Source organism: Embiotoca jacksoni, unplaced genomic scaffold (assembly GCF_022577435.1).
Source record: "Embiotoca jacksoni isolate LCO1_2020_lvr unplaced genomic scaffold, fEmbJac1.0.p SCAF_35, whole genome shotgun sequence".
Classification (NCBI taxonomy): domain Eukaryota; kingdom Metazoa; phylum Chordata; class Actinopteri; family Embiotocidae; genus Embiotoca; species Embiotoca jacksoni.
The window spans coordinates 1607738-1627301 of NW_027185387.1; the positions used below are offsets into that span (position 1 = coordinate 1607738).

A 19564-nucleotide genomic window follows, 5' to 3' on the forward strand; every position below is an offset into this window, starting at 1 on the left:
CTCTCTGTTGGAAATTGGAAACGGACGGACAACTTTTAATCGGAAGGTTAAACACTTTAAATACAAAGCTGGTACTTTACCCTGTTATGGAAAATCTTTTTTTTTTTTTCTGTCTGCATGGTTTCTGCTTACCTTCTGCATAGCCGCACACAGGACGTCGGTTCCTTTGTGGTAGGGCACCTGAACCGAGCCCAGGAACTTCAGCCGGTACCTGTCCATCCATTCGCTGCTCTTCACTGCACGGAGAGAAGAAACATGGAATGAGAGCCGATGCACCAAAAGGCCAGCGTGACACGTGGCGGTAATTTATTCAGGTGAAGAGTGCAGTTGATCATTTTTAAGTTGCTGGTTTGTCGATCAGTAGTGACGGGGGGGGGGGGGGGGGGGGAATAAAACAAATCTGTTGTAGCTCTGATGTATTTGGTGTTTTTTTTGTTTTTTTTCACTAATGTCATATTTGGACCCCCTTTTTCGCCGTCTACTAAAACCCGACCGGAGCTCCGGAGGCGAGGAAGAGCGCTTCCTCGAGCACGCGTACGGTCAGGCTCGCCGATCGCGTCGTCCTCCTCCGTGTACGATCCCTCGCGGGCTTCCCTTCCCGCCCGCGGGCATTTCCGCCCGTTCTTTTTGTGGAAAGGCACAACAGAGCCGGAGGCGCCGCGTCTCGGCGTTCTGCGCGTCCTCGACCGGACCGTTTTTGCAACCTCGCGCTCGACACGCGTTCCAACGCTCGGTCTAAAACCGCGGAGGCGTTCTCCGTTTCTAAACTTATCAATTCATCCGCTGATTTAAAAAAAAAAATTGGGTGTTAAATAATTGAAAAGTTCTTTGAAATATCCTACATGTATATTAGGTTAGGTAGTTACTTTATTAATCCCCACGGGGGCCTTTTTTTTTCACTCCAGCAGCATACGGGAAGCAATAAGATAATAATATAATATCAACAGCTCAATTTCTTAAAGCCAAATAGGATGAACACTAGAACCTCCCTTTGCTCTCTCTGCTTTCCTGTTCGATGTTTGTCTCCCTTTTCTTTTGACTATAAATAACTTCTAAATTTAGATCACCTTAAGCAAACGCTCGCGCAAAACACTTAACAGAAAACCCGCCCAAGACGAAGAATCGCTACAATTTGTGGAAATGCTGCGTTCAAATTTGCTCGGCAGTACCGGCGCTCACGCTCGTCTCAGAGTGTGGACAGCCGTCCCCGCGGGTCTCCGCAGCGGCCGTTACCTTTGTAGCTCTCGGCGTCCTTGGTCACCTCGACGGCGTAGTAGGCGGGGAAGATTCCGCGGGCGCCGGTTCGCATGTTGTGGCCCTCGTACCAGTAGTCCTCCGCCTGGACCTCCACCAGCAGCGGGTCGTCCACCTCCAGCTCCAGCTCGTCGCCGTGCCGGGGCACGAACCTGTCGAGACGCGGAGCTTCTCAGGACTTTTCACCGACATCCCGGGTCGCTGACGCCGTCTCACGTTTCAAGCAACTATTCTCCCGAATCAATTCTGTGTGGCGTTTCCAGCGCTCGGGCTTCGCTCGGGCGGCCCGGGGTACACTCGCGGCCTCCCGAGTACATTTGCAACCCGTTTTAGCATTTTTTATTTTTTTTATTTTTAAATTCTTCCTTATCTGAGAGAATGGCTCCGCGAGCACATTCCCCGCGCTGCGGGAAACACCGAGTATCAAACGTGGCGAGCTTTAACGCCGAAGACGTCGGTGTCCAGTATCCTCTTTTAATAATAATATTAATAATAATAATATTAATAATAATGAGATGCCTTTGTTTTCAGGTTGGCTGGCGTGCATTCTTAAGTTAATCTACATCTGGCAGAAATCCAACAGTTATAGCCAAGTAAGATCAAATATCCAATAATCACATCACCCAGCTGATCGGCCCCTCATTGGTCAGATTTGTTGCTCGTGGCTATAGATACTGCAGAAATGTAAAATATTACACCCAAGCTTGAATCCCCTCCAAGCTTTCAGCTATGCATAGATAATATCCATCGCATGATCTGTTGGTGCACTGGAGATGCTCCCGTTCACATGACTGCATTGCTGTGCTCTTTTTGTTGTTGTTGTTGTTGTTGTTTTGTTTTTGTCTCCCACCCCGACGTATGTATCGGCCGGAGGTCTTCGACGGCAGCTGCGAGTCCTCGCTGCCAGCTGGAGTGTGACTGCTACTAAAGAAACATGCGGGAATGAAGCTATTTCTGCTCCGGCAACTACAAAAAAAAACAAAAAAAACAAAAAAACAAAAACAAAGCGACCGATGGAGATGAGGGTGTTAAAAACAAATTCTACTTTTTGGACACGTTGCTGTCATAATTATATCATTATACCTCCTTTTGGAAATCACTGCTGTCGGCTTTATTCGGTGACAGCTGTCGGCATCGTCAGACATGTTAAAAGCCACTTTTCTTAAAGTTCACAAATAAAACAAAACCAGAACTTTTTTTCAGCTGCATTTTTTTTTTTTTTTTTTACTGAGCTTTGAAGCAGAGCTGCGATCTCTCTGGTATTTTGGTAGTTAACAATCAGTTCTGCGTGTAACATCACGAGTCAAGCTCAGAAAAACATCTTTGATAAAAGTTCAAGTTTTAGCGGTTTTTTTTGGTGTTTTTTTTTTTTTAAAGAAATCTTAAAGTTGCTGAAACGTGTGTCAGCTTTTCAAATGATTTTGGCTGTTCAACAATGTTTTAGGAGTGCGTTTAATTACACACACAGATCCAGACTTTGATCTGAATGATGGGAAATAACGGCGGCTTGTTTTGGGCGTGTGGACTTTTAAGACGAAGGAATGCCGGTCGGCACAATTGCTGCGATCTGCGGCCGTAGCAACGTAGAAATCGGAGACAAGCCTTTTATAACTCCACACATATTATTATATAATAAGAATTCATTCATTCTTATTTGATTATTCAGTACATTACAAGATGAAGATTACAAACCGAAAGGTTCGGAGCGAATTTCGAATATTGGTTTGGCTTGAAATGCCTAATAGCAAGTATTCTGGGATGTTTCATCCACCCAAGAAACTCTGTCTTGACACCAGTTTGTTATTGAAACAAACCAGAATCCAAAATCTCTTTTTGTACTCAATAGTTTTCACATTGATTAACATCGTATTGTGTCGGACTGATATGCATGTTTTCACGGCATTAGCCTGGATATAGGACTGATGATGTTTGTGATGATGATGATGATGATGATGATGATGACGACGACGGTGGCGCCGGTGTAGTTCTTCCTCACCTGTAAACCGCTCTGTGGCTCTGATCCCTCTCCTCTCCGTTTATGACGCAGGTATATAATCCGAAGGACTCTGCACCTTTTCATAAAACGATGTAAAGACGAGAGAAAAGTAAAAATGAGAAGAGGCGGCAAACATTGTGGAGTCTCGGGCCGATTAAAACGGATTAATAACATCCGGCTTTCGACCCGGAACAAAAGTCCGTCGTCCCCAAACAGGAAACGCAATTGGGACGCGCTGAGTTTTGCTTTAAAAGCACAACGGCGATCTTTTTAGGGAGCTATAAATCACACTGTAATTAGGCGTGGAACAGATGAGCGTTGTGTATTTCTACCTCCATTCCCCCGGGAAGACATCCGTGACCTCCTCCCCCCCTCCCTCCCCGCACCACACAGATAAATTGCCGCGGCGTTTCTAATGAGACTGTAAAATACATGGACGGCATCCAAGAGAGCACAGCCAGGACGATTAGAGGAAGTAGTGCACAAATATCTGCCTCTTTCGTGTAAATTCTCCCTTTTTTTTCTTGGGTGGGGGGGAGGGCAATTTAAGCCACCATGATTTGGGTCAATGCGTGGTTGGTGATATTTCCCATTGTTTTTTTTTTTTTTTCAAAGCTGCAAATGAGCTCAAATTAAAGTAAATCCTACAATCCTCCATCGGAAAAGAAAAACTCCTTTTTTTTTTTCGCTCCGTCTTACCCCGCTGATAAAGCACAAACAATACAGTCTGTGAAACCAGAAAAGAAGGCGCTGCGCTACTTGTGTGAACACCGTCGGTGGGACAGTCAAGGTCCGCGGAGGATCTCTGACTTTGATGGGTCGCTGATCTTTTCCTGGAGCGCCAACATCAGTCCAAACTTTTCTCATCCGTCAAACCCTAAAGACTGTAAAATCAGCTCAAATTCGCTGCGTGTTAAAGGGGAAGTCTACTGATTTTACACTGTTATTTTACAGATGTTAAAGACTACTGCTACTGTAAATTGAAAAAAGAAAGAAAGAATATAAAGCCTTTAATGGCTGCAGAGGGAATGGCACCAAATCCGATAAACTGCTTTTTGTTATGTCTTTTGCCTCGGTTGGGGGTTAAGACCACAAGTTTAAGGGATATTAGGGATATTTGGAAGTATAGTACTTTGGTTATCAGGCCTCTGTAGCTCAGTCCTTGTCTGTACTTTGGCCTTACACAATTGTTACGTAATCGCCTATAATCATGATTATTTGAGCTGACTGGAATCATTTTGCATCATAGTTCGAATCGTTTCCCTTCGTCTGTATAAAGCTGTTTCTGTGCCGTTCCTGCTGCTTTGAGCTTGTATGTTTATTAGTGTCATATCTGTCCTGTGTATTTTTTGTTTTTCTTTACAAAGCCTTAAAAACAAACAGAAATGTAGTTTTTTAAAAAAAAAATGTATATGTTCCAATTTTCAATGCCCATAAATGGCTCTTTTTCTTTGCGAGGTCTATGTTAAACTGTGATTGCGCTTTTACTGGAATGGCAGGCAAAAAATAAACAGAAGACGAACATGAAATCGTCAACTAAAATTTCCTTTCTGCGCTTGCATCAGCCGCTACCGGCACAACAAACCCGAATCACCGAGCAAACTGTGGGTGGTCGAGTTGCATTGTGGGTATCGTAGGTTCACGTTTAGCAATTGGATAGATTAAAGAAGGTGAACTCTGGTTCTGCTGCATTGGTTTTGGATCCTTTTGTTTTTTTTAATACTACGGTTTCCAGAGTCCTGTTAAAACACCCCGAGCTGCTACTCAAAAAAAAAAAATCGAATGTGTCTGTTTACGTGGAAACGCAAACATCTTTAAAAAAAAAATTTTTTAAAAAGATTTTTTTTTTTTTTTTTTTAGCATCGTCATGAAGTCGAGTATAAATCCGCGTTGTCAAGAGTTAATGCCGTCACGCGGGTGATTATCCGCGCTGCACGAGAAAATTCCGACTCCTGAATATCTCTGTGGCTCTGCTTCATCAGCCGCATCGCTGTAAGCCCCCGGACGCCCCGCTGCCAATTTGGCCAGACAGCATTTGTTATTGTACGTTTAAAGGGGAAATCGCACAGAAAAACTGTCCTGCAGTGGTCCGATGTGCTTCCCGTCTGTCGGCACACCCGATTTTAAGGGGAGGGGGGGGGGGATTTAAAGTTCTGGATTAAGAAATGTATTTTTAGATTGTAAAAAAAACAAAAACAACAACAAAAAACAGTCTCAGGAATCTGGTGAACGAATGAAAAGGGAAAATACATTAAAAAAAAAATGATGTCACGTAACATTACGAGCATAAACCCTTCCCTCCCTCCCATCACTTAGCTTTTGATTATTCTCTCAACCCTGCAGGCACACTCATAAAACTTCAGGGATGACGTTTCTCACGTTGTCTAGGTGTAATGTGTTGCCGTGGCAGCGACTTACTGGAGGAGCGAGAGCGACCGTTCATGAAGACGTTGAGGAACTTCTTGGAGAAGCTCAGGTCGGCTTCGGGAGTGGAGTCTTCGGAGAGGCAGGCCGTGGCCTCTCTCCGCACCCCTCCCACCCGCCCGTCGTGCTCCTCCTCCTCCTCCTCGTCTTCCTCCTCGTACTCCTCCCCGATGGCCGACTCGTAGGGGGAGGAGACGCAGTTGTCGTAGACGGTGGCCGAGTCGCTGTCGTCGCTGTAGCCCTGGTAACACTGCCGCAGGCTGACGAGCTCCAGCTGAGCGTGCTCGTCCACCACCAGCGTGTATTTGACCGAGTCGTACGACAGGCCGCTGGCCTCGGAGCTCATCGAAGTCCTCGGCGGGGCGCCTCTGCCGCCGCCGCCGCCGCCTCCCTTTCCTCCCGCCTTCCTCATCCGCCCGTCCATTATTACCCTGTCCACGTCCTCGTCCTCCCCGCAGTAGCTTTCGTCCGTGGCGTCGACGTACTCCACGGACGAGCCGGCCCTCAGCATGACCCCGGCCGCCGTCCCCGCCCCCTTCAGGCTGAGGTCCAGCGCGAGGGAGGAGCGAGCGGCGACGGCCATGTCGGGCGGCGTGACGAGCGACTCCACGCAGGAGGCGTACGAAGGCGGCGGGACGTAGACCTCGTCCTCCTCGTAGATGGAGGGGTTGGTCCGGTCGGGGAGGGGCTGGTAAGGGGGCGGACCCTCCGTGTCGGAGCCGATGGACATGCGACCCTGCTCGGTCTGCTGCGAGAGGAAAGGCCGGTCCTGCGCGCCGGGCTGTTCCAGCGCGTCGGCGGAACGCAGCACGGGCGTCAGATAAATCTCCTCCGTGGGCTCCAGGCGAACGTCCGTGTGGTACCGAATCCTCTCGCGGTGGTGCCCGCCGCCATCCGTCTTCCCCGTCGGGTACAGCGGGGCCGGCGTGTAGTTCTGCGGCGGCGGCGGCGGGGCGGGCGGCTTCTCCTGGAGCTTGGAGCGCGTCGCGGCCGCCGTCGACGGGCCGTGCGAGTGTCCCGAGGCGCGGCTGTGTCTGCAGGGCGCGTCGGTGGAGGTGCCGCGGTCTTTGGTCTGCGCGCCGCCGCCCTGCAGCTTGTCCTCGTCGCTCAGGCAGCTGTGCTCGCGCGGAGGGGTGAGGTCACCTGGGGGGAGGGCGGAGCCAAGCAGAAACACGCCGACAGCCACGCACACGCACACGCACACGCACACGCACACGCACAGGCAGGAACAGAGGCCAGACACGCACACGGAGTAAACGTACATGACGCGAGAGCGCGGACGCCGGCCGGCAAGCGAACGCGCCGCCGGACGTGAGGGCGGACATGGCAGCGAACGCGCAGTCGGATAAAGTGAAGCACAAAACGGGACGAGAGGGGGAACGCGTAGGAACGGTTAGGTAACGGGTGTCGGGATTACGCCGTTAAACCCTCCGTCGCTCTTCAAATTCAGAGCCGGGAGAAGGTGGTTGATGCGTTATGTCATAATCCATCACCGACAAAATCCGGGCTTGATACTTTCGCCGGCGAGCGACGCAGCAAGCACCGATGACCGAAGCTGCAGTGGGGGGGGAGGGGGGGGGGGGGGGAGACGGCAGACGGGTGACTCCGGCATTTACGGAGCCGGGACGGCCGACGCAGGTTTTGTATTTCCTCAAAAGAACTTGTTACTTAGCAACGCATCATCGCAGACGGTATTTGATGCAAATGTACAACAATTAATCCTCTTATCATAATTCCAAGAGAAAACACCAGAAATTCATTAAGTCCTCGTCGGGATGCGCACACACACGCACGCACACACACACACACACACACACACACACACGCACGCACACACACACACACACACACACACGCACGCACACACACACGCACACACACACACACACACTCACTCTTTGCCCCGAATCCCTTTGATTTGCAACTCAAATTGAGGTGTGTTTTCTCCGATGACTCATCGACGTTAGGGTCATGTGATCTCGTGTGTGTGTGTATAATTCAAATTTGTGTAGTAGCAGCATTTGTATTCATTAACAAATCTTGCAGTTTTTTTTTTTTTTTTTTTTATCACAATAAGCCGGAGAATTATTTAGTGCGAGAGAAAAAAAATAAATAACAGAATTTGTGACACTGAAAATGAATGAGGGGAAAGCAGGTACCCTGAGGCACCCCTGATCTGGGCTGGAGTCCAAATATATACGACCCCTGAAATGACCCCTTGTTGAAACGGTTTCCCAGCATAGTTTTTTTTTTTTTCTATTCCTTTGCTGGGGACTTTTGTCATGAGCCTTCTAGCTTTTCAATAAATCTGAATCGGAGATATTAAATGGCAAACTGGCTGCAATGTTTTTACGTTTATTTACAGCAGGGACCGTTGCACAGAATACATTCATCTCAAAAGAAGAGGGGAGATGCTCTGCGCCAGATTTAGCTGCGAGCTGCAGTCCCCTCGTGAAACCTAAATAAACACTGAAAATAGCTCAGCGTTTGCTTACAATCGCTAATTATTTCAATTTATTTGGTAACACGAGGCGAGCAAAGGGGTTATCCACCCTAGTATAACGTGTGGATTCACCTATTCTGCTCCGTGGCTTGATTCAATTTGAAAAGGCAATTTTTTTTTTTTTTTAATTGAACCTGATTTTTAAATGCGTGTTTTAAAAAGAAGTAACGATCTCCCTTTTCTTCATTACTTGGCAGCGAGTTAGACGAGTCTCGCCTCGCACGGCCGATTCAAACAAAAGCTTGCAGCGACGACCTGTGACGGCTCCCGGCGAGCTGTAAGCCCGAGCCGGCCAACGCACACCAGCTCGGCTCCTCCTAAAGCAGCTCGGCAGCTAATCCGAGCCTTAACGTTGTCACCGACGATCGGGGAGGGGGGGGGAAACGCGCAGCCCCGCCGGACTCGATGCAAATCACACACGATTTAAGCGCAGCAGGAGGGTGAACGTGACCGGAGACGGCGCGGCGGTCTGCACGGTCAAAGTTATCGTTGGCTGAACGGGGGAAATCCAGAGAGCGTTCGAGGAGTTCGGCGTTGGTGAAAATGCAAAACAAAAGTCTCACCTGTTTTAAGAGGCGACGACGAGCCCGAAACCTTTTCCTGCCAACTGTATTTCTTCCCGAAGGAGTTGTTGTTTAACGTGTCCTGAAGGGGAAAAGGAAGGAAGTGGTGAGAAAGAAACACGGACTGAAAACTAAGTGGATCCCCTTCACAATGGACACAACTTTTGTCTCCCTCCCTCGCTCTCTCTGGCGCTCTCTCTCATTTCGTAGGCGCGCACACACACACACACGCGCGCAAACACACACACACACACATGCGCGCACACACACACACACACACACACACACACACACACACACACACACACACACACACACACACACACACAAACCTTTTATTCTGTTGAATGAGCAGGGAGTCTTTTGTCCCTGCTCCGTGTTGTGCATTTAAAGGGACCAGACCTTTTTACCCAAAGCTATGAGGAACACACACACACACACACACACACACACACACACACACACACACACACACACACACACACACACTGTAGTGAGTCCCTGACACTTTCTTCTTCGTTTCTTACTTCTTAGTTACTTTTCACTTCTTTCAAATTCTTATATGCGTCAATTCATCCAAATCGCTGACAGCAACAACAACAACAACAAAATCATTTTAAAACGAATACTATGTGCTACAGAACAGTCTGATTCAAAAGTTACAGATAAGAAACTTAATTGAAAATGTTGTTGTTGTGTTTTTTCCAGGGAAAGATCTGGCTGATGTAGCGTTATTAATGAAAGGAGAGGATCTGAGCAATCTCATTTAAAGAGCTACTTCGGCTGATGTGCGAGGGCTGAGGCAGGGTGTGGTCGGTCACCGTTCAGCGCCGTTAGTGTCGACTCGGCGCACACGTGGCCACAGACCCGCCGCGGCCGATCGGAGGCGCGACGGAGGGCAGGGAAACACTTCCTGTCAGCCCGGCGTCCGGTCTGATCACGTACGTCGCCGCCATTCAATTCGAATTTGATCTTGTTTACGACGAATAAGCGTTGACTGAATGGTTTAACTTCAACTTCTTTCACGTCAATCCGCCGTACGACATGAGGACATGCAGACGAGATGGAAAAAAAACAAAACGGTTTCTCACCGTCCCGCTGTGCAGAATTAATAGACAAGACAACAACAACAAAAAAAAACAACCTATAAAACAGACAACGTGGGGCAAATATGAGTTCATGAATGTCAGCAGCATCCGCATGCAACAGGTATTATCTAACACCTGCCGACCTGGTCTCTTATGAACTACAGTCATGTACTACTAAGGAACTGTTACTTAACGCGAAGTTAAAGAGAGCTTCGTTGACCCGGTGGACGCGATCACGACTCTGAACGAACAAGCTGCAGTCGCGGCTGTTTTGCCGTTTCTACTTGAAACGTCATGCAAATGTTTCAGGAACAGAATGACGCATCTGAAGGCGATTCGAGACACGAGCCCTTTTAAGTATCCGACACGGTTTGTGACATTTTAAATTGAGGCTCGACATCCGGGGGGGGGGGGGGGGGGGGGGGGCAGACGGATCTGAGCGGACAGAAGGAGAACTGGAAACTCCGGCGACGACGACGACAACGCGTCGGAGGTACGATCTTATCCTGAGTCCTCTGTCCGCCCGCCGCACCGTGGTGACTCACTTCCCCCGTCTACCGAGCTGTTGCCGTGGCGACGGGTGAATCAGCAGGTTGGGCAGCGTCGATCTGTGGGAGCAAAGTTTTTTTTTTTTTTTTTTTTTACCGTAGTGACAGGTAGAGCGTCGCTCGGGGCGATGACTCGGTCTGATGCCGATGCGGCGTGACTGCGTTTATTCATGACTGAAGATGCACACGGACGTGACTCTGATCACACGTGACCTCGTCAACAAGTACGCGTTCCCAGATCTCGGCTATTAACTCGAATCAGTGTTATTATATCTGGTAATAAACAAGAGTTCTTTTGTGGGAGGGGTTGCTTTGATTGACAGTTGTCTCAGCCCGTCACATTCAGCCGTCCCAAACCTTTGACCGCGTTTGAATTTCGCAGCAAGTGGAAAATGGAGATGAATAATGAATCCAGACTGACTCACCTCACTCGTCTGTCCTGTATTTTAAAAAAAAAAGGCTAAATGCCCAACAAATAATGAGGAAAAGGCAAATCTACTGATATGAATAGAAGAAAGAGCTTTTTTTTTAAAAAAAAAAGTATTCTCAGAATTATTTTGAAGAAATATAAACTAATTGTTACTTATTTATGGGAATAGAGATTGTTCAAAGATATCCGATACCAGTGCATTAACTTTCAACAATTCCTTTTTTGATACCGATTTTTGAAATACATTTTAAAATAAGAATTAAACTACACTCTTTGAATGTTCATGCAGTTTAGAAGGGGGGAGAGCGTAACCCAGGTTGTTTTCTGCAGCTACTAATTAGTAGATTGTTCCTTTTAAACGTCTCGCCTGTAAGATGTGACTGGACGCAACAATTTACAGATGTTCCTTAAACAAGTCACGTTGAACGCTACAATTTACAGACGTGGCCTAAATGTTAGATTTAATTCTGCTCTAACGTCACAAAAATGATGTTTTAAAACAAAAACGTTGATCACCGTGAATGTAGCCCAGCTATAGAAATGTTGTGGTAAAATCATGAAGCCTTTTTTGTTTTTGTTTATACTAATTAGTATTAAAATTCGGTACTCAGTCCTGTAAGTAGAGCTTCCAGATCAAACACTCATTCACCCCCACATGCACTTCGCCATAAGGACTGCGCCGCGGTCAGATCGGCGATTTAAAGTCGGACGCAGATTAAAACGGAGGAGTCCAGTCTGAGATGCCGAGACGGACATCTGTCTCACTCTCGGCCGAATCTCTTTTCCCAGCTGAGACCGTCTGTGGAATAAAACGGCAAAAAAAAAGAAGCTTTTTCCGACCAGCGGGTAGTTCGGTTTAAGCTTTTTTTTTTTTTTTTTTTTTTTTAGCCCCCCCCAGAGTGAAAACTTCGAGCAAATAATTTACTGACTAGATGACGTCGTTACACGGATGCGAGAAGCCGATATTACAAATGTGGCTCTGTTGCTACCGAGTCAAAAGAGTTCACACAAGAGGTCGTCGCGCTTTTTGACGTCGGAATATTTCAAAACATCGTTTCACTTTTTTTTTTTTTTTTTTCAAATTGCTGCATGAAGCGCGTCAACAAACATCCCAGGAGACAGGAAGAGCTCTCGAGAAGGAAAACAGTCGAGAGCAATTATTTATTTTATACCTTCCAGTTCTGACAGCTCGAACAACGCACACACACACACGCGCACACGCACGCACACACACACACACACACACACACACACACACACACACACACGCACACACACACACACACACAGACAGAAGAACAAAAGCAGGGAAGCGAGTAAAGTCGGCTTGTTTCCACCTCGCGGAAACTGTGAAAAGAACAAAGCGCTTGCAAATATAAAGCGGCTCGGTTGATCGTGTTGACAGTGTGCGTGTGTGTGTGTGTGTGTCTGTGCGTGTGTGTGTGTGTGTGTGCGTGTGTGTGTTTTAGAGTCACGGGCAAACTCACCGACATGTACGTTACTGTCCGTGTTGCGTAACCAGAGTACCACCCATACAGGCGTTTTGCGTTTCCGTTGCAAAACCGTCAGGTCTCCAAATAATGATGATGCGGAAATGTAAACGCGCGCCTCGTCCGTTCCCATCTGTTAATTCTCACCGAAACCTCGTTCCTCAAATGATTTTAATTCCCTCGAGCGTCGAGGTGTTGGCGGCCGGCTAGAGGCTTCGTTTTGGGTTCAACGTCGCTGTTAAAGCGACTGAATGCTTTGTCTTCATATTGTTTGGATTCTCGCAGTGGAAAGTGATGAACCGTCACTATTAGTTTTGGTGACACGGCAACATTTGCTGTATAGTTTACTCTTTTCCTCTCGGCAGTAAGGCTGCCCTTTGGACCTGGAGATGCTAATTTAAGGATTTCATAACCAATAGAAATGATGCTGTAATAATAATAATAATAATAATAATAATAATAAGTAAGATATTTTTGAAATATTTCCTTCTGTCACTTTGTGCACATACGTTGTGTTTTACATGAACGTTGGAGGCTGTCCTCCCAAGTGGACCAACATCGTCAGCAAGTGCGTTTGAGTGACATATGTTCAATTATTGTTACCATGACAACAAAGCACCCCCTCCCGCCCCCCGCTTCCCCCATGCTTTTAAACATGTAGTGGCTATGACCGAAATCACAATGTCTCCAATCTTAATAAAGCACTTATTTTAACCCAAACTGAATCTTAAATCACAACATTATGACATCACAAACGGATTATTTTATCTTAATTGAATAATTCTACGTAACGTTTACAGACAAAGGACAAATGATGTCCTCGTCCAGATCAGAAAATACTTGTTTTGCTACATACAGATACCAACAATTTCTTATGCATACTGACATTGTCACACGCACACACACACACACACGCGCACACACACACACACAGCCTCTCCCATAAACACACATACTCATGTTTGCGTCGCTATACTTCTGAGGACCTTCACTGAAACTGTCCAAACTGTAACCCTGAGCTAAAAAAACAACAACCAAGAGTGACCCTCAAACATCAACTTTGAAGACAAAATGTCCTCCCTCTTGAGATTGGTTCTTGTTTCTTGAGATTGACATATGTGGACACACACACACACACACACACACACACACACACACACACACACACACACACACACACACACAGTCACGAGCTCCAGCAGCCTTGAACCACAAACAGAGATGGGCACCAAGGGGGGAAAAAAAAAAAATCTGTGACTTGACAATTGAGGCTATTGTTCGGTCCAGAAAACACATCCTGTCAGAGAAACAAACAATTGTAGTGAATCGTGTGTTGATGACAAGCAGGTCGGTCACTCAGCCCTCCATTTTTAAACGTAATATGGAAACCAGACAGGCGGACGCACACACACACGGAAGAAATCTCTTCCGCCGAAGCAACGTTTTCTCTTGTCTTCATGCTTTTTTATTATCAATGTGCAGCCATCTGTCAGAAACTGTGTGTATGTGTGTGTGTGTGTGTGCGTGATTCAGACACCTACCTGTGTGCGTGGCACGATTGGGAAGAGGTTAAGGGTCGTGGGTCTCTTGGGCCGGTAGGTATCCATGGTCACAGGTGCTCCGGGGTCCTTGGTGACCGGCAGCGGTGCGATGGCGGACGCCTTCGAGGACTCTGTGTCGCCGAGGTAATCGTCAGCGCCGTCGATGAGGTCCAAATGCAGCATCTCCGCCTGGAGGTGGCCGACGGCTCCCAGCTCCGCCCTCCCCAACATGCTATTGGTTCCCCGCCTCACACGGCCCTGCGGGCGATTGGAGGAGAGCGGCCGTCAGTCGAAGTCAGAGAAAGCAGGAGAGAGAGAGAGAGAGAGAGAGAGAGAGAGAGAGAGAGAGAGAGAGAGAGAGAGAGACTGTGTGTGGACGGGATGAGGAGACCGAGCCGACCAATTAGAGGCTTCGCTGTCTTCAGCCTGTAACACTCTCGCTGCCAACGCCGGTGCTGCTTAAAGCAGAGACGGAGACTATTTCTAGCGCGCGCACGCACACACACACACACACACACACACACACACACACACACACACACACACACACACACACACCGAAGTTCAACCTGCCGGAATGAAGCGAGAGAGACGACCCCCCCCCCCCCTCCCTCCGGCTCTGCTCTGCTCCTCAGCAGGCACTTTCACACCTTTTGTTGTTGTTGTTGTTGTTGTTGTTGTTGTTTTGTCATTTTAGTCTCCGTCCTTTTGATAACGACCGCTAATGAATTTCATCGCGTTTGAGTTCTTGAGTCGGCGCAGAGGAGCGCGTGAAGATCACGGCAGCATCTAAACCGTGTTTGCGGGACGCTCTTAAGATTTAACAACAACACGCGCTCGGTGCCCGACGGAAATATCACCGTTGTGCTCGGTTAAGTCTTTTTTTTTTTTTTTTTTTTTACCAAACCTTTTGTCTCACTGCTTTGGAATACATTATTTATCTTTTTATACATTATTTTTGAGGGCACTTATGGGCCTTTTCGTTTGACGGCGACATTTGAGATTCGACGTGACGTCAACGCCGTGTCGGAGACGATGCCGGAGTCAGCTGTGGTTTCAAAACCAAAAGACTTGAAAACGTTTTTTGTCGCGCAGAGAAACGACGGGTTTCATCGCGTGCCGTTTTTATTTTGGGACGTCCGGTACGTCGCGAAGCGACCGGGACCGCGGGACTTATTTCGACCGCACCGGTTGGACGATGAGTGAAGACAATCGAGATATTATCCCGCAGATGCCTAATGATGCGATGACTTCAGTTTAAAGTTTGGGAACGAGTTATTTTTGTGACAGAGATTCTTTTTTTTATTTAAATGTATTATTTATCTTTTATTTATTTTTACTGTAAACTACTTAAATGCCCCGCCAAGAAGTTAGCTTCACACATGTAGCGTCTCAAAAGGATGAATTGTCAGTCTGTCATCGGGTCAAAATTGATATTTTCCTTAATAACGAATACCCCCCCCCCCAAAAAAAAAAAAAAAAATGAATGACACGGCACGCTAATTAGCAAATGTTAGCATGCCAACAAGCTAAACAACCAATTAAGTAAACTATACATGCAGATTTAGACGAGTCAGCGCATTTAACACACGTCAGCTACTACATGCTCTTATTTTCTCCGGTCTGGGATAACGCCAGTCACACACCATCATAATGATAAAGTGCTGCAGTTATTTGTTAAGACGTATACCGATCAGGGTTTCGATAGTTTAAAAAAATAAATAAATAAATCGCATTTGAATTTTGTGCCGAGATTCACTTTGACGCTCCCGCTGAAACCAAAACAAGTGACACGATGAGTGTTGCTTCAGAGACAATAAGTCAGAGGGCACCGGGCCAGTAGTCGGCTTCACTTACTATCACTATCACACACACACGCACGCACGCACGCACGCACACACACACGCCGATGCACACGCTTTGACACCGAAGTCACTGTTAAGCCTATTATATTCTTAAGCTTCCATTTTGCTTCAACTCTCTAAACGAACACAAAAACCCAAAAGATGCACAGAACAAATGCAAAATAACGTGTGCATGTACAAAAAAAAAACAACAACAAAAAAACATCTTAATCTGTCCCCCTAATAACTTCAACACACGCAGAAATAATAATAAAAAAATAATAATAAAAAAAGGAAGTCGGGAGGTTTGAGTCACTTTAACTTAACACGCCTCAAAACCTAAAATAGTTTTAGTGTCACATGGCAGCTTATTAAGATTTGAGAGGGCTTCCACTAGGCGATGGGGGATTATATTCTGGGGGAAAATATGAATCATGTTTTCGGCAATTCTGCATAAAAAAAAAATAAAAAAATCAAGTCACGATTAAGGAAAGTCCAAATATATGACTGTTAACCAAAACCCAGCAGGGTCGTCCCAGACTGAACTAATAAAACCTAATTATTAAAGAAGTAATCTCATATCTATAAATTCTGAACTCGTCACTTAGTAGTCTCGTCAAATTAGTTTTTTTTTGTGTATTTACAGAATGTAATCAAATCTTTTGTTGTATCTAATTCGGATTAAGGTAAAAAAAAAAAAAAAAAAGCTCAAAAGAAAATCTTTAGGAGTTGAACCAGACCCGATCCAGAGATCGTAAGATTAACAGTTGTGTGAAAACTCAGCCGCCATTTAAAAAAAAAAAATCACATTCACCAAAAGCTTGGACCGTTTCTACGGGAGGAAATCAGCTGACAGCAGAGCTGTGAGGTAAACAAACAAACAAAAAAAAAGTCCTTTCAATGGCGACCCACATTTCACGTTCAGTCTGTAAGCGGCTCATATCCGGGGCCCGTAACCGTAAGTTACGCGCCGAGCGTTTAAACCTCCGTTACCGCGGACGACGCCGTCATTATCCGCAGCGCTGGTACCGACGCAGCTGCGTTTAGTTAATAAAGCCAGAAACCTTTTTTTTATTATTTTTATTATTCATTTGGACTATTATTTGTGCGGCTGTATTCTTATTGCTTTCAAAGTTCCCATTTTTAAGACGTAATACCAAAAAAAAAAAAAAAAAAAGAAAGAACATTATAAATGCTTTTCTAAAATATATAGCCTGAAGAGCTGCATTTTACTTCAAAGATGCAGCCGCGTGTGGAGATGCCACATGTTCGAAATAGTATTTTACCGTCGATCGCACGTAAACGCATCGTTTGAAACGCCGCTGCCGGGTGACGATAATGAGGGCTGCGATTTTTACACAAATTAATGTCTTCGGTGAAACAAAACGAAAGCCATCAGAGAAGAGCTCTTCCAAAAATACAATAACTGTCAGAGATGATGGGTTCATAGAGTGCGTGCGATCTTTTTTTTTTTTTTTTTTTTTTTAAAGCTTACCGCCCCAATCTGAAAGCATTTAGTGTCACATTAAAAAAGATCAATATCACGTCGCTGATTCCACCACCAAAGGTCAATATTAGGTCATGTAGGAAAAATACATTGAAAAGAAAAAGGAGATATTGCCCAATATCTTTTCGTTTTGCGCAATAATCCAAAATCAATTGTCTGTTTTGGGGAGTTAGATTATATTTCAACCGCTATTGAATTTGCAGTGATCGCTTTCCTTCCCATCATCAATTACTCATGCAGCATCTTTCACGAAGTCTGTCAACATCCATCAATCCATCTAATCTACCAGTGAGTCTGTCCATGTTCATCCATCCACCTCATCCATCCTATAAGTACGTATTAACAACCCCCTTCTGTGATGAGCTGGAAGAAGATGATCCTGCGACCCTCCTCTTCTCCTCTTGTATTTTTTTAGTTCGGTCACACCATACCGATGTCTCGCTGTCTCTAATGGCTTCATGTCATTATTTGTCTCCCTTTTGCCCCCCCCCCCTTCTCTCCCTCCCCTCCTTCCATTCACCTTCCCACCTTTCGAAAAATCGACACCCTGGTCGTCAACCGTGCCAGTCCTCGCTTAGCGTTTTTATGACCTCAAATTATGACTGGCCCCTTTAAGAGAGCCCTGTGCCCCCCCCCCCCCTGTTGCTAGGAGACAAGGGGGCTCAGTGGCTGAGGAGATGCTGCTGCCCTGAAGATGCCGTGACGCTCGGCTCTCGTCCAATCAGAGAAGCCCGAGCGGCAGCAGCGTCACGCAGCCGACAGGTCAGACACAACGAGACATGACGAGGCTGAAAATACAAAATCGCCCCCTGAAACCTGCAGCTGAGCTGGAGAACCGGTGCAGTCGATTACACTTAGGGATAAACATCCGACCATCAAATATCCGAACCACGCAGCACATACAAACTTTGAAAGGATTTAAAGGCATATTGTTAGATATATTAAATATATAATCATATTAAATACATAAAATATATCTGACAATTAATGGAAATTTGTACTTGACCTTGATGTAAATTTGATAATTTAAAGTCCAATTAAGAATCAGAATCAGCTTAATCAGTCGGGTATGTTTACACATACAAAGAATTTGACTCTCAATGAACATGCACAGAAACAGACATGAATAGACACAATAAAAAAAAATCAATACAACCTATGCACATATATATAGCTTCATATTTAGTTGAAGTTATTTGTTTAAATCTGTATCCAGCAGACAACACGGTGCCCCAACACATTTAGAATGACTCTCAAAACTTTTTTCATTATAAATGAATCTGTAGAATATTTGTTTTTGATCATTAAATTCGTTGTTTGGCCTTTACAATGTCCGAAAGTGGTGAAAAATGTCAATCTGTTTCCATAATCTGAAAATGACACTTAAAATGTCTTGTTTTATCCTGATCAACGGTGCACAATCCCCCCCCCCCAAAAAAAATAAAAAATCTTATTGTCACAGAGAACTAAAAAAAACCAGAAAATATTCACATTTACGAAGTTACAATCAGAGAATTTGCATTCAAAAATAAAAAAAAAGACTCAATTAATCAACTATCAAAACAGGTAGGGATTGATTTTCTGTTGATCAGCTAATCAACGATTTCGTTGCAGCTCTACGTAAGATGGACCGCTTGCTGCAGTTGCTTCTCTGCTCTCCCGACTGTTTTATCTTATTTCAGCTCATTGCATCAATCTCATTTACAGCAGCAGCTGGTAGCACTGAAACATGTTTGCTCAACTAGTTCTACTCCTCTCTAACCAAAACTACACCAGCTGGTAGAGATGAGGAACATCGAGCAGCCAGATGTTTTTTTTCTTTCTCCCAGGTGTTTAGTGGAGACCAAACCCGAGAACAGGACCTCAGAATGAACGCCGGTGTTGTTCTGTGTCTGTTAAATGTGTCAAATGTGTGAAATAGAGTTTGCTGTCAGTGTGTTCATTATTTTTAGTTTTTTAAATGAATCCCAGGAGAGCGAGAGAGCAAACGCCTTCCACTTTAAGTAACGCAAAAGCACGGTAATGTAAAAGCTGCAAAAATATTGCTGCCATTCAAACTGATTAGCCTCAGTAAACTTATAGCTGGCGTCCACGGCGACGCATAAATATCAGCAAACGACTACGTATCGGTAATCGGCAACCGATGTGACAGCAGGTCAGTGATGAAGACGAACGGGGTTTCTCCTGTTTGTTTGTGTTGGAGGAGCCGCTTCCTCTCCGCTGTTACCATGTGGAGGTGACGTGAGCAGTATCTATGGGGGCCGTGTGTGTGTGTGTGTGTGTGTGTGTGTGTGTGTGTGTGTGCGCACCAACCCTGCATGTATTTTCAGCTTTGACACATGCACTGAGTGAGAGAAACACTGTTGCCATGGAAAT

The 19564-nt window shown here is 45.8% G+C and overlaps 1 protein-coding gene across 2 annotated transcripts in view; it reads right to left on the bottom strand.

The window, feature by feature from the left end:
* Nucleotides 1-19564, bottom strand: part of mapk8ip1b (mitogen-activated protein kinase 8 interacting protein 1b) — a 47337-nt gene that overhangs the window by 5465 nt on the left and 22308 nt on the right. For both annotated transcript variants that reach the window (XM_069165637.1, XM_069165638.1), the window contains exons 3-8: nt 13838-14095; nt 8741-8822; nt 5669-6817; nt 3251-3326; nt 1234-1406; nt 133-236 (exon numbers count right to left, since the gene is read on the bottom strand). In XM_069165637.1, coding sequence (XP_069021738.1) covers nt 133-236; nt 1234-1406; nt 3251-3326; nt 5669-6817; nt 8741-8822; nt 13838-14095 — 1842 coding nt within the window. The remainder of the gene's footprint in view (nt 1-132; nt 237-1233; nt 1407-3250; nt 3327-5668; nt 6818-8740; nt 8823-13837; nt 14096-19564) is intronic.